This window comes from Cynara cardunculus (assembly GCF_001531365.2).
Source record: "Cynara cardunculus var. scolymus isolate 2C chromosome LG 1, CcrdV1, whole genome shotgun sequence".
Lineage (NCBI taxonomy): Eukaryota > Viridiplantae > Streptophyta > Magnoliopsida > Asterales > Asteraceae > Cynara > Cynara cardunculus.
In genome coordinates this window covers 48,134,749-48,156,956 of record NC_037528.1, presented here as the reverse complement: position 1 = coordinate 48,156,956, position 22,208 = coordinate 48,134,749, and the positions used below count along the sequence as shown (strand labels likewise).

The following is a 22,208-nucleotide window of genomic DNA, read 5'->3' as shown; positions in this document are numbered from 1 at the left end:
CCTGTGATATTTTATATTATCTTTTTCCATCTAATTATAGTATTTAATGTATTGATTGACATATATTATATTTGTTTTACAATATGTTTGTTTCATATGTATTCGGTTCACAATATAAATTTTTTGTCTGTTTGTGAAACAAAAATTACACGCAAAAGAGTTCACATTCTGAACGAAATACTTTATGAGACAAAAACACATTGTAAAATAAACATATATTAATTAAATTACAAAAATTTGTTATGGATAACGACTTTTTTTAAAACCATGTGTAACTCAAACCCTATACAATTTGATAAATTAAAAGCATCCAAAGTGACAATTGGCAAGTTCTACTCTGTCACTATTGCAGTGAAAGGTTCAGAACTCTCATTTAAAAAAAAAATTGGTTGACTACTACATATTTGAAGGAGAGATTCCAGAAGGTATTGGTAGTCTTAACTATTTGATAGTGCTCAACTTATCCTGCAACAACCTCAACGGTCGAATCCCATATGCTCTAGGAAATCTCTTGAAGATTGAGTCCTTAGACCTATCATGTAACCAGCTAAAAGGAGAGATACCTCAAAGTCTTACCCATATCACAAGTCTTGAAGTCTTAAATCTCTCGCAAAACCATCTTGTGGGTCCCATTCCTGACGGAACACAATTCAAGACATTTGAAGCAACCTCATTCGAAGGGAATCCGGGACTATGTGGGTTTCCGCTGCCCAAGTGTGAACATCGGAGTGCCCCACAACTTGAAGTCGATGGAGAGGAGGAAAGTGGATTTACTAGGAAAGTGGTGATGTTGGGATATGGATGTGGAACCTTACTTGGATTCGGGATGGGATATATGATGTTGCCAAACGTAATTAGTTCATCAGCTAGTTTGCCAAAATAATCGAATGGCGATGTCTTTAATTTGAAAAAACCTCAATTCTAATGAAAATAATTGGAATGAGATTTCTTCAATAAAATAGTGTCTTCTTACATCGATAAATATGAAGTTGGAAAACTTGCACCAAAGAAAATTGAGGCCATATCCCCACCCTCCAATTGCAAGACTTCAAAGTCAAGTTTTTCATTCGAAAGGAAATTTGGAAACTCATTCCAAAAGCAAACATGCGTTCTGTACATTCACATGTACATGCTCTGTTTTCTATAAAACTATCCACAAAAAGTTGTTCTTGCTTTACATACGCAAAATAATTTCAAGTATTAAGGTAATAACTTTTCTACTATAGATTAATGATAATGTGTTACTATTATTTGAACCCAATCCAACCCGATGAACCCGATATCCTTTTATTTCTTGGATTTAATATGATTGTTAGATTTTTATTAATATATTAGACAATTACACTATCATGCATGCTTCATAAACACATTTTCAATCTATTTACATATCTATATAACTGATTCGTATATAAAATAACGTTTCAATAAACTTCATTAGTCTTTTACCATTTTTTTTCAATTATACCCTTGATTAATATCAATTTTTATTTATTATTGTTAAATAAACGTTGATTATAAAAAAATTTATAAATTATTAATAAATATTGATTTCAGATTCTTAATTAATTTCAATTTTTAATTATTCATTAATATTAATTATTTAAAATTTAGAATCCACTATTTTATCAATTATTTTGGCAGACAACAAAGACCTCAATTTTTATGCAAATAATTGGAGCAAGTTTTTTTTCCGAAGACTTAGAGTCAAGCTTTTTATTCAACAAAGACCTCAATTTTATCAATTAAAAAATTGGAATTGTTTCTTAACTTAACGTTTTGTTGGAAATCGAGAAAATAAAATACGATTCAGTTGATAACACTTGCAATTAACATCAACATGAATCGTTCAAACTTGCTTCTTCTCTCCTTTTTCCTTTTCTCTTTCTTCATTTCCTCCTCTTATTCTTCCAATAAAAGATGCTCTCTTTCACAGACTCATGCTTTGCTTCTCTTCAAACAAAATCTTCTCTCTTATGATAACCCGTATTATGAAAATGATTATATATGTGTGGATTGGCTTGGTTCCGACTATTATCCAATTACGATGAATTGGAACACGAGTACTGACTGTTGTAATTGGGATGGTGTCACTTGTGACCACTTCACCAATGACGTCATCGCTCTCGACCTTAGTTGCGGCATGCTACGAGGTACCATCCACCCTAACTCCACCCTCTTCAACCTTCATCACCTCCAAACACTCAACCTTGCTTTCAATAATCTTACCAATTCTCAACTTCCACGTGAGATTGGAAGGTTTTCTAATAGTCTCACACATATCAACATCTCTCATACTGGGTTTATCGGCCAAGTTCCTACGGATATCATAATTCTTCGTAAATTGGTGTCTCTTGATCTCTCTTGGAATGATTTGAAGCTTGAACCTCATGTCTTCTACAATCTCCTATGTAGTTCTACTAGTTTGGAAGAGCTTTCGCTAGATGGTGTTAATATCTCGTCAATTTTACCCACCTATGTTAATCTCTCTTCTATGAAATCGCTCCATCTTAGTGACACCGGTTTGCAAGGGAAATTACCTGATAACATCTTCAATCTTCCGTATCTGGAAGAACTTGACTTGTCAAGTAACGATGACCTCACTGGTCGATTTCCCAAAATTTACACAAGCACTAGCAACCCTCTCAAGTTGTTAGATCTCTCAAACATCAACTTATCAGGAGTAATACCCGACATAATTGGTCATCTCAAGTCTTTGACTTACTTGGATCTCTCAAACACCAACTTATTAGGACAAATACCTGACTCAATCGGCCATCTCCAGTCTTTAACTTACTTGGATCTCTCAAGCACCAACTTATCTGGAGAAATACCCATGTCTATTGGCCATCTCAAGTATTTGAAATACTTGATTCTCTCAAACACCAACTTATCAGGAGAAATACCTGACACAATCGGCCATCTCAAGTCTTTGACTTATTTGTCTCTCTCAAACACGAAATTAGCAGGAGAAATACCTGACTCAATCGGCGATCTCAAGTCTTTATATTACTTGGATATGCATTCCAACCTAATTCAAGGGCCATTCCCTCCATCAATTTGCAACATAAGTTATCTGTCGTATTTGGATATGTCTGATAATAGATTTGATGGAGAGATTCCACAATGCTTGGGTAATAGCAGTTCGAATCTACTGATGGTAGACCTAGGAAACAATAATTTTCATGGCATCATTCCAAATACATGGGATGATTGTGGTGTATTACTGGGATTGATTTTGAATGGAAATTCATTAGAAGGAGAGGTGCCGAGTGGGTTGTCTAAATGTGAATCCTTGAGAGTGCTTGATTTGGGAAACAACCACTTAAATGGTACATTCCCTCATTGGTCAGCTAATCTTCAACATCTCCAGGTTCTTGTTCTCAAATCAAACAAGTTGCATGGTCCCATAGAAACCTCTTCAATCATTAAACACCCATTTGCTAGTCTCGAAGTGCTCGACTTATCTCAAAACAAATTTGTAGGTCATCTCCCTAGAAAATATTTTCAAAATTTTGATGCGATGAAGAACAGGGTTAAGAATGGCACAGAAATGTTCAGTACTCAGGAATATTTGACAATTGGCAAGTTCTACTCTGTCACTGTTGCAGTGAAAGGTTCAGAACTCTCATTTCAAAAAATTTCGGTTGACTACAACATCGTTGATCTATCTAGCAACATATTTGAAGGAGAGATTCCAGAAGTTATTAGTAGTCTTAACTATTTGATAGTGCTCAACTTATCCCGCAACAACCTCAACGGTCGAATCCCATATGCTCTAGGAAATCTCTTGAAGATCGAGTCCTTAGACCTATCATGTAACCAGCTAAAAGGAGAGATCCCTCAAAGTCTTACCCATATCACAAGTCTTGAAGTCTTAAATGTCTCACGAAACCATCTTGTGGGTCCCATTCCTGACGGAACACAGTTCAAGACATTTGAAGCAACCTCATTCGAAGGGAATCCGGGACTATGTGGGTTTCCGCTGCCCAAGTGTGAACATCGGAGTGCCCGACAGCTTGAAGTCGATGGAGAGGAGGAAAGTGGATTTACATGGAAAGTGGTGATGTTGGGATATGGATGCGGAACCTTACTTGGATTCGGGATGGGATATATGATGTTGTCAACGGGAAGACCAAAGTGGTTCAATTTAATTGCTGATGAAATAGAGTATATGATCCTGCGAAGGCGAAAGAAGAGAAGACATGTTTATATCGGAAAATGAAATCAATTCTTGAATTAACTGGTGGGTTATTTGCTATAACTTTTATATAATCAAATCGTAGAAATCAATTGTTGTTTTGTTTGAAATTTTGTGATGCAGGTAGCTAGAGATGAAATTGGGGTTGGTTTCAATTATGAAGTTGCAGAGCATGATTGTACATGGTCTTAAAGTCGTGCTATTTCTTTTGTTGCTTTCTATATCTTCACCTTTTTTCTCCTTCTGTTTGTATACTTAATTTGTGTTTTAGTTCTTGACTGAAGTCTTCACCTGACATTAGATGGTAACATCTATCTAATTCCTATTTTAAGTGACGTATTTTTAGAATCTTCAATTTGGTGTTTGACATGTAACATTTTAATTATTTAGGTACCTGGTTCACCTAATCATTTGAAAACGATAACCACGATTAGTTTTTGCTCATGTAACATTTATTTTCTAAATACCGAGTAAGCAATAAAAATCCACGTCACCGTTCTTAATAATTGTAAATCATGTAGTATTTTTTTAATTAAGCAAAAATTTCCATATAATTATTCTTTTTTTTATTGTAAAATTTGTAATAGCTTTTTTTGTAACCAAACGAATTATTTTCACGTAATTAACTTTTTTTAAATTGTAAAAGCTGCAATATTTTTTAGTGATAAATAGATATAAAAGATTTAATAAAAACTACAAGTTTTATTAATAACTAGAATGGAACTCGTGCAATGCAGCGAGATACATCTTGATTTCAATATTTTTTTTATCTCAATCGATGTTATAATATGGTCGTATGTGATTTTGAAAATGCGATAATGTTTTTATTTTTGAATAAAATATATTTGAAGATATCATAAAACTTTAACAAAAATATATCGATATTAGTATCAAATTAACTATTTAAAATTTTCTCATTTTTGTGTAATTTTTTAATTGTAATTTAATTTATGTTCAATAATGGAGTAATTTATACCTGTTTATTAATATAATTTTTTATAAATATAATAATTAATTATTTTGTTAGAACTTGATAATTAATTATATTTTAGATTTTTTATATTTTAAAATGATATGTTTATCTTCTATTTGATTATGTTTATCCGCAGTTAAGTAATATGCATCAATAAACAATAATTCATGCATAAAAAATGGTTTTTAAGAGTTTTTGTCAAATGCTTTATAATATAGTATAGATAACAAACATTCATAAATAATAAACAAAAAACCGAAACCCCTAAACCTCATAACGCATAACGATTCTTCTCTCAACTCATAGCCATGGATGATGATTCGAGCTTCTATTCTTCCAATTTTTGCTCAATTTTACATCGGGTTTAAATCTTTTTGCTCGACTTTGCAGCCACCATTAATAATTTTGAAGCTTCGACTTCGGACTGTTTTAGTCGATTTTTGTTATAACACTTGTTAATTTATGTTCCAAGTACATCTATAATGGACATATATTGCATTCGGGGCTTATCATAGCTTAAGCGCACCGTGAATGTGAGCTGCTATCCACTGTCGACACGCTCAACATGACCGTCGTTTGGCCATGGTTATACCCAATATGACCCTCAAATAGACTTGTACAACACCTATAAGAATGAACAACTATTGGAGATTTAAACGTAATGATTTACCTGACTCAAATATCCACGATCTCATACTCGGATTCTTGATCCAAAACTCGTGCTTCCCTCTCGTTTCGAACGTAGTTCTTATGGGTTTTACGGAAGATTTTGCATTGCAATGCAATGTTCCTAGGATGACTTAATAGGGACGAGGAAATTGAAGGTTGATTGATTTTTAACCCTTAAGTTACCTATGAATATGGGTGATCAAAAACCCATCCAACCCGATCAACTCAACCCAACACAAAATAACTCAGGCCGATGTCTAATCGAGTTGTAAAATTTTCAAACAGTAGGTAATGGGTTGATATTGGGTTACTTTAATTTGAACCCAACCCAACCCAACCCGATGAACCCGATATTCTTTTATTTCTTAGATTTAATATGATTGTTGGATTTCTATTAACATATACATTAGACAATTACACTATCATGTACGCTTCATATACACATTTTCAATCTATTCACATCTCTATATAACTGATTCGTATACCTGTTCAGTAACTATGAACATATATATGTAAATTGAGAAAATTAATTGAACGTGATATATGTAAGAAGTATGGATATGTTGTATCAAATGGTTGATGATGAAAAAGAAATTATGAAATGAGAAATAACATATTGAAGGTTGGGAGAATATTTATATGTATCAAAGTATCAACCCGACCAACCCGTACGGTTTGGGTTGTGTTGGGTTGCATTTTGGTTTGAGTTGAGTTGGGTTAAGATTTTTCAAACCGCAAGCATTGGGTTGGGTTGTTCAAATGTATTCAACCCGATCAACCCAACCATAAGTACCCCTACCTATCAATATAAATGTGTGTGTATATATATATATATATATATATCACCAGGTTCTTTCGATTTTTTACTTAACAATTTGTGTTATGAACTGCATATATATATATGTATATATATATATATATATGCAGTTCATAACACAAATTGTTAAGTAAAAAATCGAAAGAACCTGGTGAGTAAGCTTTGTGTAAAATAGGAGAAATGACACAAAGGGAAAGATTTTTAATTTTTATTATATATTTTATTTTCAACTATTTTTTTCATGGTTTAAATTAGATCTCACATATTAGAGTGTTCTAAAAGAAAAGACACCCACAACCACTTAATATCAATTATACCCTTGATTAATATCAATTGTTATTTATTATTAATTAAAAAGGGTTGATTATAAATTGTTAATTATTAATAAATAATAATTTCAAATTCTTAATTAATTTCAATTGTAAATTATTCATTATTTTGTGAGACATAGACAAAAGGACACGTCTTTCGTTGACAAACATTAACCAAACAACAAAGACCTCAATTTTTTATGCAAATCATTGGAGCAAGATTCGTGGATAAAGTAGCGTCTTCTCACGTTAATAAATCTAAAGTTGGAAAATTTGCTCCAAAAAAGAAAATAAGACCAAGTCCCCACCCTCCAGTTGTAAGACTTAGTCAAGTTTTTTATTCAAAGGGAAATTTGGACCATAAAAGGTCTAGTCGTGAATAGATAAGTATACTTGAAAAGTCTACACAGATAATAAAAATCAATTATACTCAATACCCTGTATCCAAATTCCAATTAAAAGACTTAGAACAACACCATATTGCTCGTATTATCCAAATTCCAGTTCTAGATATTAAAAAACTTAGAATTTTCCCGGTGAATTGAAAGGTCTACCTATCAGTATTAAAACTTTAGACAACCTTTTTAGAATTATAACATTTGACTGACGACTCAATTAAATATTTGTATATATTTTTTAAACTTGTAAAATATTTTTAAAAACGATGAACTTTGTTAATGTTTTGTAGAAATTTGAAAGTAAATACGATTCAATTGACAAAAAATTTACATGTTGGAAAAAATCTGATAGATATTAAAAACTACATGATACACAAACTTGACACTTGCAATTAAAGAAAATGAATCATTTTAAATGCGTTTTGCTATACATCACATGTGATTTTGTTTTTTCCAAAAAAAATTCAATGTTTAATTTAAATTATTATTTTTCAAATTTTAAATCTCATATGATTAGGAAAACACTGTTAAAAGGAAAATAATCAGTTGTGAATCATATATGATTTTGAAGAAAATTGTAATTTTTAAAATATTTATTTAAATAAAAAAATGAGTTCCTTAAATAAAAACTACATATGCTTATTTTAAATGCATGAAATATAAAATATTTTTTCAAATAAAGAAATTAAATCATATTAAAATCATAGATATGGTAAAATGGAAACTTAAATAAATACCATAAATAAATTTTATATAATTATTTACTTGGATCTCTCAAACACCAACTTATCAGGAGAAATACCCGACTCAATCGGCCATCTCCAGTCTTTGACTTACTTGTATCTCTCAAGCACCAACTTATCAGGAGAAATACCCGACTCAATCGGCCATCTCAAGTCTTTGACTCACTTGCATCTCTCAGACACCAATTTATCAGGAGAAATACCCGAGTCAATCGGTCGTCTCAAGTCATTGACTAATTTGTTTCTCTCACACACCAATTTATCAAGAAAAATATCCGACTCAATCGGCCATCTCCAGTCTTTGATTTACTTGGATCTCTCAAGCACCAACTTATCAGTAGAAATACCTTACTCAATCGGCCATATCCAGTCTTTGACTTACTTGGATATGCATTCCAACCTGATTCAAGGGTCATTCCTTTCATCAATTTGCAACATGAGTTATCTATCGTATTTGGATATGTCCGATAATAGATTTGATGGAGAGATTCCACAATGCTTGGGTAATATCAGTTCGAACCTAGAGATGGTAGATCTGGGGAACAATAATTTTCATGGCACCATTCCAAATACATGGGATGATTGTGGTAGATTAGAAGGACTTATTTTGAATGGAAATTCATTAGAAGGGGAGGTGCCAAGTGGGTTGTCTGAATGTAAATCCTTGAAAGTGCTTGATTTGGGAAACAACCACTTAACTGGTACATTCCCTCACTGGTCAGCTAATCTTCAACATCTCCAGGTTCTTGTTCTCAAATCCAACAAGTTGCATGGTCCCATAGAAACCTCTTCAATCGTTGAACACCCATTTTCAAGTCTCAAAGTGCTCGACTTATCTCAAAACAAGTTTGTAGGCCATCTCCCTCGAAACTATTTTCAAAATTATGACTCGATGAAGAATAAGGGGGTTAAAAAGAGCACAAAACTGGAATATTTGAGCATTGGCAAGTTCTACTCTATCACTGTTGCGGTGAAAGGTTCGGAACTTCAATTTCCAAAAATTTCAGTTGACTACACAATTGTCGATCTATCTAGTAACATATTTGAAGGAGAGATTATAGATGTCATTGGTAGTCTTAGCTCTTTGATAGTGTTGAACTTATCCCATAACAACCTCAATGGTCGAATCCCAAAAGCTCTAGGAAATCTCCTAAAGATCGAGTCGTTAGATCTATCATGTAACCAGCTAAAAGGAGAGATCCCTCAAAGTCTTGCCTTTATCACGGATCTTGAAGTCTTAAATCTCTCGCAAAACCATCTTGTGGGCCGCATTCCTGACGGAACACAGTTTAGGACATTTAATGCAACCTCATTCGAAGGGAATCCGGGACTATGTGGGTTTCCGCTGCCAGAGTGTGAACATCGGAGTGCCCCACAGCTTGAAGTCGATGCAGACGAGGAGAGTGGATTTACATGGAAAGTGGTGATGTTGGGATATGGATGTGGAACCTTACTTGGATTGGGGATGGGATATATGATGTTGTCAACGGGAAGACCAAAGTGGTTCAATGCAATTGCTGATGAAATAGAGCATATGATCATGCATAGATGGAAGAAGAGAAGACATGTTTATATCGGAAAATGAAATCAATTCCTTAACTAACTGGTGCGTTTTTTGCATTAATTCTTATGTAATCAAATTGTGCTAAACACCTTATCATTGTTGTTGTTTTCAAAATTTTGTGATGCAGGTAGTGAGATACAGCAATGAGATACATCAGATCATTTCTTGTATCAACTACATCAGATCATTTCTTGTATCAACTGCAATTCATGAGGGTCCAAATTTCTTCTCATGCTTCTGACCTTTAAGTCTTTTCATAAATACTCACAATCATGCATGTTTTAAATAACCACCATGTACAAATAAAATAACAAGGCGATAATAATCATGTACAAAGATATCACAGACGGGTATGATGAATAGTAATGAATATTAGCAAATGCAATTAAACTGAGGGTTGAATGTTTAAGAGCTTGTTTTAACACGACACAGGTCGGTAAGGCATTCGTTGAAATGATGTTGAAATTAGGTATGATCCCAACCGTCTTATTTAAGCAATTAGAGGTGGCCACTTTTGAAACAAGGAAATGAGCAGACTAGCAATAAATTATCAAGTCATCAGTAGAGATGGCTAAAATTCGGTACCGACCAAAACCCCAACGCCTAGTTATGAGAACCGGTTCCGGACAAGACCCAAATCAGTCCTGCTTTTTCTATAAGAGGATCAATTTTTTACATATAAACTTTTTTTGAATTTTTTTAAAGAATACTAAATTTTTATTTTTATACACTTTAAAATATGTACTTTGGTTTGTTAAAAAGATGAGAAGTAGGAGTTGTTTAAAACCGAAATCAAATACGAGCCGCAATCACGAATTATAGCGAGAATTGTGAACTTTTTTTTGCGTTTGTGAGTTGATATCTTCCTCCATTCATCATATGACTTATATATAGTGTATAAAGGGTCAATGAGAACAAAAAAACGATCAAAAGATGAAAAAAGGGTCATATGAATGCTTAAATGGCTATAAAAAACAGTAACATTTTAAAAAAATCGGGCCGGGACGCCTTGTTTTTTTGATGAAAAGTGTAACAGATCCCTTAAGCGTAGGGATGGTGATTTGCCCCGACCCGATGGGGAACCCGGTTCACCCGACCCGAACGGGGACGGGGATTCCCCGCTAAAACGGGTCCCGGGGCCGGGGCCAGGGATCCCCGGTAGACTCAAACCGGGGACGGGGAATGTTACTCAAAACGGGGCCGGGGTCGGGCCGGGGATCCCCGGTATAATCAAACTAAAACATACTTTTTACCGGGTTTTGACCGGGGATTGACCGGGGTTTACCGGGTTTTGACCGGGGATTGCTAGAATTTGACCGGGGACGAGATGATAATCCCCGTACCCGCTGGGGACCGGGGCCGGGGGACGGTATTACTAACCGGGGCCGGGGCCGGGGATTACAAAATCCGCCCCATCCCCGCCCCGTTGCCATGCCTACTTAAGCGATGGTACCAAACCGGTTGCAATTGGTCCCGGACTTGGGCCGATCCCAAGTCCGTCTGAGGCCGTGCTGGCTTCTAGGTCTATGGGTGAGGTGGGCTAGGTTAGTATTGGAAGTAGAGATGGCCAAAAACCGGTCCCGGGCCGGTCCCAATCGGTCCTCACCTTTCTCATAACCGGCCATAACCGGTCTCGGTCTCGGTCCCGTTCGAAAATGATAGGACCGGTCAAGGTACTTCATAACCGGTTATGGGCCGCCGGTCCCGGTCCCGGTCCCGGTCCCAACCGGTCCTTGCATTAAAAAAATAAGATATTTTTTTTGATTTTTTTAATGATATATATTTTTAATACATTATAAAATTTACAATTGGGTCACTCAAATACACATTAAAAATGCGTTTTAATATAATTAAAATTACGTTTTCTTATAAAAATACATTATAAAATTATTTAAAAATACATTTATTTATAAAATTATTTGAATTTTCGAGCCGGGCCGGTCCATAGTCGGTCCCATAACCGGTCCTGGTCCCACGAAACTACCAAAAACCTCAACATGTCCCGGTTTTCGGTCCCATAACCGGTCCTTACTGGTCCCGGTCATGGGCCGGTCTTTTGTCAGTCCCGGTACCGGTCCTCCGGCGATCCCGGGCCGGGTCGGACCGATTTGGCCATCTCTAATTGGAAGTATAGAAAAAACAGTTTTGGGCATGTAAAAAGAATCTCCCATTGGGCTTGTGTTGCATCAATATGGCCCAATATTGACTCGACCAGTCCTAAGTAGGTCTCCATCTCACACTAAATGGGCCCGGTCCGAAACCAGCAGAAGCACGCGACTGGAATCCACTTAAGACCGGCCTAGCCTGGGATCAGTTTGGGACCACCAGTTAAAGACCGCTTATGGGCCTGACTTGAGACCAGCCTCGTTAAAAAAAATGTATATTTCTTACTTTTTAAGTGTATTTCATTGAAAAAAATTACAAAATTATAATAAAACATCATTTTCAAGTATATTTAATTGTCTCGTTAAATTTTTTTTCATTATATATGCCATATGATGTATCGGGAAAGATACCAACTTTACAAATGCTAACAATTCTCACAAAAAAAAACATATTTTTTAAGTGTATTTAATTGACTCAATTACATATTTTCAAGTGTATTAGAATAAAACTTTTGTATTTTGTATAAATAACTTCAAAATAGATTACGTAAAAAATCGGGTTCTTTTACATAGAACAGGTTTGGGCAAGGCCCAAGACCATGACCGGATCTCATAACCGAGCCTCATACACCTTAACGAGGCCTTCGTATTTGGGTCAGGATCGGGACCGGTCACACCATGACCGGTCACGGGATCACTATTTTGGGACGGGGTCCGGGACCGATTTGGGCCTGGCCTGAGACCGGTTTTTGGCCATCTCTACTCACACTATATCGAGTGGTGATGGTTCAAAACCAGTTTTGGGTCGGAGCAGGTCTAACTTGGTTTCGGTCRTAGAAACATGATTAATATGAGATTTGGCCCTAAAATACGTTGTTGTTATGTAAATGTACTCATATAAAAAATGAAAATAAGGACTCACAAGATCTTCATATATAACAAATATAAGTAAAATCCACACATAAGTCTTTAAAACAGAGAAACTCACATCAGGCTAGACCTTCCGGTGAAGATGCAACTCTGATCGAGTAATGGAATTGTCTCTTTGTAAGCGCTCATAGTCACGACTCAAACCAACGTATGCTCCCAGTATTCAACAACCACCTTGTATCTACACCCCTCCCGTATTTATTCAACCGTATCCACCCTATCCTTCGTTATGTCATCTCATATTCATCCAAAACAAATAATGCTTCATCTTCATCAATATCCCAGACATAGTAGCCCGGATATTGTACTTTAAATGTTCTAAACCACACAATGTTTTACGGTACCAACGGGTTGTATTGTTTAAGTGACATCGTTAGCATTTGGTAAAYGGGTTTTGTCTCCATAAGACARCATACTTATTGTTCTGCTATCCACCAGCAATTCTTGGAATAATCCCTCAAAGTAGAACAARCAGGTTTATTCGAGTTTAAACACCCAGAAAAGAAGATAAAAAAGAGATGGTGAGAGTAATTCGAACCTATGATTTCTTAGCKGCGGCATCCTCTTCGTTCATCTTCTTCTCCCACCACTTCTTTCTGTAATCTGCCAACATCTGAGGCATTTTCGTCATCAACTCAGCTGTTTTTGCTCGTTTCTCTGCCGATATCCTGTCACATCTGTGCCCTTTCCTCTTTGTCCTCATCTCCTTCCTTTCTGGATCTTAGGGCCAACCTTCTCCAGCTAGCATAACTTCTTTACGAAAACGGGCCCTACCTCAAGCACTGACCCCTAGGGGCTTCCATGCCCCCAGATGCCAATAGCCCCAAACACCCTTGGAGAGCTCGTCTTTATATTTTGTCAGCCTATCTCGCCAAGGATACTGATATTCACCAACAGCTTTTGCAAATGATTTGATCGAGTTTCCAGCCATTTAGCTATAAGATTCTAAATTAAGAACATATCTAGTCAGTTCATAAGGAATAAAAATGAGAAATGTGACATCTTTACACTGGGGTTGAAGAATAATTATGGGTAATACTCTATCGATACAAATTATTTTTAGTTCACACATTTGCACAAGTTGGGTCTTCTAGCAAAAAGCAGCTCTACCCTCAGGGGGTAGAAATTAATCTGTGTACATCTAACCCRTCCCAGACCCTGCTCTGCTTACGAGCAGGATATACTAGGTTTGTTTGGTTTGGCTTACTATATTGATACAATAAGACTTATAAATGATTAAATCTCCACAATTCCAAACACATAAATTTCAGGATTTGTTTACATAATTTGGTGTTAAGCTTTTTCGTGTAAGGTGAAATAAAGATCAAACATAGATGCCTTTCTCTCTTACAGTACAAGAAGATCCATGATTTGAATCATGAAAATAGTCTCTTTGCAAGATGGGATGAAAAGGTTGGCTACAAAGATTTCCATCGACAACCCTCACAAAGCCGAGGAGTCTTTGTTGACTGGGCCTCCTTTTGTTATCGGTCACAGAATATAAAACCAAACCAAACAAACCAAGTATATCCGAGTAGGGTCTGGGAAGGGTAGGATATATGCAAAGCAGGTGGTTGCCCTGGGATTAGTCGACTCCCATAGCGGGTTGGATATCCAGGTTAATAAAAAAAAAATGTAACTGAGACAAGTATAATCCTGTGTGTCCCATTAATTTGTGAAACTTGTTTTGTTTAACTTAGTGATGTTTGTCTTGTTTAATTTCATCCTCATTGTAATTCAAATAATAATGCTCAATATGCTTGCATAGAAGAAATTGATAACAATTTATATCACATACAAAATGATAGAGAAGTTGCGAGTTGAGACCATCAACTATTTCTGATGGCTTTAGTGGGAATTCAATTAGTAGAAGAACCTTTGATAACCTAAAGATTGCATATGATTTCTATAATAAATATGGCCTCTCTAAAGGTTTTGGTGATCATAAACACTGGGTTGATTATACGGCCACAAATACAATTTATACGGGATAAATTGTTTGGAATTTCCAAGTCGATTGGTGAGTTTCAATTTCCAACATCATAATATTAATAACCCAACCCCAAGTCCCAACCTTCTAGAACGATTTAACTAAATGGAGACACATAAGAGTTTGAGATGGCCATGGTTGTACTTGTACCCAATGTGACCCACAAATAGACTTGTACAACACCTCCAAGCATCAACAACAAATATTGGAGGTTTAAACGTAATGACTTACCTGAAATAGTCACTCAAAATCCACAATCTCAGACTCCTGATTCTTGATCTAAAACTCCTTCCCTCCCGTTTCAAACGTAGTTTTTATGGGTTTTAGGGGGGACTTTGCTTTGCTTTCCAACTAGACAATACGAACTTTAGAAAGGAGAAGCACATCCTATTCTAGTTCAATTAGTTGATAATCTCATATGAGGGTTAGGAAGCCTATTTGTAGTGCTTCAAAGTGTGCCTAATGAGGAGACACAGCCCTCTGTTTTCTGTTTTGTCTGACAGCTAGTCCACCTTACTCAGAYAGTGACTTCGTTTCACCGTACACCTATCTCAATGCTCAAATATTTATATATTATACGTATATGTTGGAGTGGGAACGTTCACCTAATATGTCTTGTTCACTTCTTTTTCTTTCCTACAAGAAGTTCTAAAGCTAAGCAAGTGAGCAACCTTAAGATCTCCCATATGTAAAACTCCACGGATCTAGGATGAAGTGTACTGTCACGACTGTTAAGAAATTCATCAACAGAACTCATACAAAGATTATTTTTACGAACACATGATCATGAAGTGTACGGTAATTTGATTTAAACTTAATGCTTAATGGAACATGATGCAATTTGTTTCACTTGTTCTTTCATGATCCAATCAGTTTCACACTTACAAACGGACTCACATTCCATAAGGTTAATTTCACACAATCACACTTACATGAACAATTGAACATGATGCAACCTGGTTAGCCTATTACTTTGCAAAAGACAACCACTCAACCAGAAATATTTCAATTAAAAGTACCAATTAGGGAAGGGGAAGAAGACCGAAGACTACCTGTGACTGAGAGGGAGCAACGATTAGGGAAGGGGAAGAAGTCCGAAGACTACCTATGACTGAGAGGGAGCAACGATTAGGGAAGGGGAAGACCGAAGACGGAGCACCGGAGTGGGAGCCGGCAGGGAAGAGGAAGACGAGGACGGAGTCTGGAGAATGGAGATTAGCCGTCGGCCGATTAGGCGATTGTCGAATGCGAGGACTGGAAGTCTTGAACCGACGAGCCGAGGAGGAGGTATAGTAAAGCGGGCTTGGGCCTGATGTCACTTGGGCTGATGATGCCCTGGGCCATGTTGCCCATGCCCAAGAACTTGGTTTTCATGTTCCCGAATAGAGGTGTAAACGATACGAGACAATTCGTTAGCTACCGAGATCGACTCAGTCAAAGCACGGTCAGCACTCGACTCGAATAGGCTTAACTCAACATATTAACGAGCCGAGTCAAACTACCCAATACTCGACTCAAAAAGCTCGTGAGATACTCGATTATTTTATAACTAGTTTTAAAATATAATCAATTTTTACGATATCATTTGTAAAATATAAATAATAAAATAGGTCGGGCTTTGGCCCGGACACCCTTACAAAAAAAAAATCTTATATTTTTAGATATGTAGACGAAATTATGCATTTTTTTAATTATAAAAATTAATCAATTTTTTTATTAAAATCACAATTAAAAAAAATACAAAGAAAAACTATAAAAATAGTTAGTTAAATTGTTCCACATTGGAAGAGAGATGATCAAGGAAGAGAGAAAAGATGTTATAAAAATAAAGAGAGGTGAACATAATTTCTAACTTTGTTTTTTTGATGATAAAGTTTGAAGTTGATCTCTTTAGTTTTATAATATCGACTTACCAATTGGTGAGATGGGCGGAGCGATGGAGCCAGTGAGAAGAGTAGTGCAGAACGGCGTATTCTATGTGTCAAGGGTTTCTGGGTCTGAGGTGAGGTGGGCCTACAAATATTTCCCTATTGGGCATGGATTGACAGCAGGTGAATTATTAAAATTTTGAGGCTTTCAAGATGATTTTGTATTAAACCATGTATGGATAAAGTTGATTACAATGATTAATTTGTTTGTGTAAATAGAATGACCGTGTTTTCTAATTGAGAGGAATAGGTGTAGAAAAAACTTGGCTTCTTTAATAAAGTTGCCTTAGATTTTTACTGAATAAACTACTTTTTATATCATTAAGTCGCTACCAGATAATCATGTATAGTTGATCGGATAATTTGAATATCCTATTAAACTGTTACCAAACAGGTCTTTAAGGTTATTTGGCTTCACGAAATGTTTGCTTGAGGGATTTGAAACTAAATTAAGGGGATTTAGCATTTTTGGCATGTTTAGTTTGTGGGATTTTTAATTAAATTAAATTCCATGATTTATAAATAATTTATAAAATAAATTATTAAAATAATTAAATTATACTTTATTTTATTAACCTAGATATCTAACCCATTATGCGAGCAGAGTATTCTCATGACGACTACATGCTTTGCAAGTAGCCTGGAGTTACCGCATTTGGACCTCCGTGGCCACAAAATGATTTTTGTTTCTTCTTGGATTTCAACGTGGGACCTCCAGGCACTTTTGACTTTTGGAGTCAGACTCAAACCAATCAGGCACTACCCTTGTGGTTTTAAATTATACTTTTATTAATTGAATTATCACAAAACAAATATTTTTAACATACTTTAAAACATTACTATAACCAAATCTTAAAAAACCTTGTGAAATGCCGATTACCCCATGGAATTTTCAAAATCTAATGTTCCGAATATCATTGAAATCGTCTGGATTTCAATTTCGCGTTTTTCTTTGAACCAAACGTGTGATTGGAATGCAATCCAATTTCAAATGGCACCAAAATACCACAACTAAAAAGGGCCCTTGCTGTATTTTCATGAATAAGAAAACATTGTCTCGTATCATGTAACATGTGTTTATCCATTAAGAAATGTTGGTCTCTGTCAACAATCTTATCGTGTTATTCTTCTAAGTGGGGATGATGATTATTACCCAACGAATATTTACTCGGTTTGTGTTGATAAATGGCCATAAAATCAAAATCAAAATAAAAAAACGCTCTTATTGCTTATGATGATAAATAGCTTAAATATGTATAATTTTGTATGTTGAATAACTTAAAACGTAACAATTACTTATGATGATAAATATTAAAAACTTCATGAATCTTTTGTTAGTTTTTCTCAATTATATCTCTAATTAGTATTAACTACTGTTTATTATTAGTAGTAAATACTGATTGTAAATTATTAATTTCAGATTATTAATTAATTTTAATTGTAAATTATTCATTGATATTAATTATTTAAAATTTACTATTTTTTTATTACCATTATTGTTACTTTTATTATTATTCGATATATTTAGTAACAAAATATATATTTAAAATCATTATTTAATATTATTTTTTTATTCATATTATGTGTAGTGGTAATTTAAAATCATTATTTAATATAGATATCTTAYAAAATTTGTATTTTGTCATACAAATAAAAAATTTATAATATTGTATATACATATAATAATAATAATAATTACTAAAATTTTATTAATTAACATATTATATTACTTAATTTTCTTTATCATATGGTTTGTATTACTCAAACTGTTATTTATTTTATTATGAAATGTTATAATTGACTAATTATTTAATGTCATTTTGATCATTTTACAATTTTCAAATATTTTATCAGCTAGTTTTTATAAAAAAAAAAATGTACTTAGTTTATTAGTTAATCAGCTACTTTGTCAAACATAGTCTAAAGGACATGTCTTTAATTGACAAGCATTAACCCATTGTACTGCAGATACCTCAATTCTAATGAATTTTGTCAATAAAGTCATGTCTTCAACTTTTGAATTATGCAGTTGCAAAGCATGATTTGAAATAAGGTAGAGCCAGATTCGACATGGTATTAGAGTTGTGCTATTTCCTTTGTTGCTTTCTGCATCTTCAACTTTTTTCAGTTTTGTTTGTAGACTTATTTTCTGTTTTAGTTCTTTATTAAATTTCATTTCGTTTTTTATTTTTGTTGGTGACATTGGATGGTATCAATAGTCTCATTCCTATTCTAGATAACGTATTTTTAAAATTTTCGATTTGTTACTTGAGATGTCGCATTTAGATACCTGGTTCTCCTTATCAACATAAACCTCTTCTTCTATTTCTCTTGCTTCAACTTTAACTAAGAAAATTGAATATGAAAAGCAAGGTAAAGAACAACATTTGAAGCCTACTGACGTGCATAACGCCGCAGCAAGTCCATTTGACTTTCTCTCAGAAAATTTGGGTTTAGTGATGTTGTATCTCTAAACCTACAAATCAGGACAAGTTAGAATATTGTTATCAAGCATGCTTGATTTTAAAACTCCTTATGAAATTATAGAAGCATTAGTACATAAACAAGTTCTGTTCGCATGGTATCAAAGCAATGAAATATAACGTAAGTTATGAACCAGGACGAGAGGGTTATAAAATACAGAGTAAATTAGAAATGTGGTCCATGTAGTTCATACCTTTAATTCACTTTAGTCCAAAATCAAAATGAATGCAAAAATAGGACTCGTGGTTTACATTTTTGTTTGAGTGCCTTGTAACAAAGTTAAAAAGATTTTGTTAATATAGTTAAATCCGGGGTATTTTGGTCTTTTATATCTTTTTTTAAATTCTATTAAACACTTTAAAAAATATTATATTGTTATAACACTTGTTAATTTATGCTACACAAATTAACAAGGTTCGTAGGTGTTACTGTTAACATGTGCAATATCAAAGAAGGAGAACAATCTTCTTTAGGTGGCACCGTGAGAATTGAGTATTCTCAAATGGTGGATTGTGGTTGAGTTTTAATTGTCCCACATTGGTTAAGAGTTAAAATATTTGAACAAAATGAAATGTACAAGAAAAATGGATTGACTGTCTTTGTATCAAGTCATGGATTTTGCCTCACAGGATTGTCGTATTTTGGATGAATCTCTTTGAAATCTATAACTATGGTTGGAATCAAAACCAGACAAATGGTAAGAATTATAGTGCAAAATTAGTTAATTATATATATATATATATATATATATATATATACATATATATGGATATAGATATAGATATAGATATATAAAAAAGGAAAATTAACCTTGGGGTATTGAGGTGCACCATGAGAATTGAGTATCTTCAAATGGTGAATTGTGGTTGAGTTTTAATTGTCCCACATTGGTGAAGAGTGGAAAGATTTGAACAAAGTGAAGTGTATAAGAAAACTGGATTGGATGCATTTGTATCAAATTATGTGGTTTGCCTCACATGATTGTCTTATTTTCGATGACTCTCTTTGGAATCTATAACCATAGTTGGAATCAAAACCAACCAAAATGGTAAAAATTATAGTGTAAATATAAAAGTGAAACCAAGGATAATGTCTTGGCAACATAAGGATCGAGTGTTCCTCAAATTTGAAATAAGGTTGACAGTCCCTAGGACTACTTTGTCCATGACTCGTGTTGGTGTTTGTTTGAGAGCATGTAACGTTCTAATCAAAATGTACGTTTTGGGTTGAAAATTATTATATACTGTCATATGGTAAAGACTTGCTTTAGCAAAATTATGAAGGCCAAATCCACCAACAATCACCTTCATTGGTAGATGAACCGAGCAATTACGGACCTCAAACAAAAATTAAGTCGACACAAATCCACTTAATGGTGCCATATGTATATATTTACTCAAACAAAAATCAAGCCCATTCGAAGACGGGTTGAAGAAAATGAGAGTGGGGCGAAATCGGGGAAGGAAAATTTTGATTTCAGGAAGCTTCATTGATGGTGGAACTTTTAGTTTTTACTATAAATTGTAGTTGGAAAACTTGCACCAAAGAAAACTGAGGCCATATCCAATTGCAAGACTTCAAAGTCAAGTTTTTCATTCAAAAGGAAATTTGGACCACAAACTCATTGAATAATTGGAGCAAGTTTTTTCCAAGACTTAGAGTCGAAGTTTTTTATTCAAAAGGAAATTTGGAACATAAACACATAAACATTGAGTGTATATTGGGCATGAAGTCTAACACTCAGTTAATGCATATAATTAACAACATATGTTTGTTTAGTCCAATACGGTCTATTAAAGCCCAATACGATCCATTAAAACGCAATACGATTTATTATTGCCCAATCGATCTATCAAAACCCAATACGTTCTATTAAAGCCTAATATGGTCCATTAAAGCCCAATATGGTCCATTAAAGCCCAATACAGTCCATTAAAGTCTGATCGGATCCATTAAAGCCCAATACGGTCCATTAAAGCCCAATACGATCCATTAATGCCAAATCGGTCTATCAAAACCCAATACGATATATTAATGCCTAATCCGGTCTATTAAAGCACAATATGTTCCATCAAAGTCCAACCAATCTATCAAAACCGATTTTTAATTTCAAATAAATTTCCGGCGGAAAATAATTTTAAAAGATTAATTAATTTTCCGCCGGAATATGTTAAAAATGATTTTTAATTTCAAATAAATTTCCGGCGGATAATAATTTTTAAAAGATTAATTAAWTTTCCGTCGGTAAATGATTTTGACTAAATTAAAATACAAGTCTAATATAATTAATTAAGAAGTCCGCAGGAAATATAATCAGACTAATTTTTCTGGCGGATTGCTAGCGGAAGTCAATAGAAGTTGACATTTTTTAAGTCTCGCGGAAATCTGCCGGAATATTTCCGGCGAAATCCGTCCGCCAGAAATGACGTCGAAAATAGTSATTATTCTAGTAGTGTTTCCAACACACTTACAAGTACTTTTTTTAAAGAAGCTTCATTGATGGTGATGCTTTTAATTTTCACTACATTAATTTGTGGTTCCACAAAATTTTGCACAAGAAAAATGGAACCCGGTGAATCGAAGGGTCTACCTATCAAATTCAAAACTTTTGACGACCTCTATTATTTTCGTACAAGCTACAATTACATGTAACCTTTGGAGATTGCTATATTTATGGAGTTTTAGTAACACCCGACCCTAACCTAGACTTTGTGTAAGTTCTAGGTTCTACTTTATTGACGTTAAACCTTAATTTGCTATTTGGGTAATCACGTGTTGACCGTTAGAAGGGAATTTAATCCTCAAATTTTTGCCAAACGTAATTAATTCATCAGCTAGTTTGCCAAAATAATCGAATGGCCATGTCTTTAATTGATAAGCATTAACCCGTTGGACTGGAAAGACCTCAATTCTAATGCAAATAATTGAAATGAGATTCTTCRATAAAATAGTGTCTTCTTACATCGATAAATCTGAAGYTGRAAAACTTGCACCAAAGAAAATTGAGGCCATATCCCCACCCTCCAAGTGCAAGACTTCAAAGTCAAGCTTTTCATTCGAAAGGAAATTTGGACCACAAATTCATTGGATCATAAACT

At 34.5% G+C, this 22,208-nt stretch overlaps 2 protein-coding genes and 1 pseudogene across 2 annotated transcripts; 2 read left to right on the top strand and 1 right to left on the bottom strand.

The window, feature by feature from the left end:
• The first annotated feature begins 1,860 nt into the window (after positions 1-1,860).
• Positions 1,861-4,574, top strand: LOC112506910 (receptor-like protein Cf-9 homolog). Its single transcript, XM_025111242.1, has 2 exons — positions 1,861-4,243; positions 4,322-4,574. Exon 1 carries the CDS (start codon positions 2,045-2,047, stop codon positions 4,220-4,222), a length of 2,178 nt encoding a protein of 725 aa, XP_024967010.1. The 5' UTR covers positions 1,861-2,044; the 3' UTR covers positions 4,223-4,243; positions 4,322-4,574.
• A 4,179-nt stretch (positions 4,575-8,753) lies between these two features.
• Positions 8,754-9,891, top strand: LOC112499758 (receptor-like protein 9DC3). Its single transcript, XM_025103066.1, has 2 exons — positions 8,754-9,715; positions 9,801-9,891. The coding sequence occupies exon 1, from the start codon at positions 9,002-9,004 to the stop codon at positions 9,692-9,694; it is 693 nt and encodes a 230-aa protein (XP_024958834.1). The 5' UTR covers positions 8,754-9,001; the 3' UTR covers positions 9,695-9,715; positions 9,801-9,891.
• A 2,798-nt stretch (positions 9,892-12,689) lies between these two features.
• Positions 12,690-15,930, bottom strand: LOC112499774 (annotated as a pseudogene).
• Positions 15,931-22,208: the final 6,278 nt, after the last annotated feature.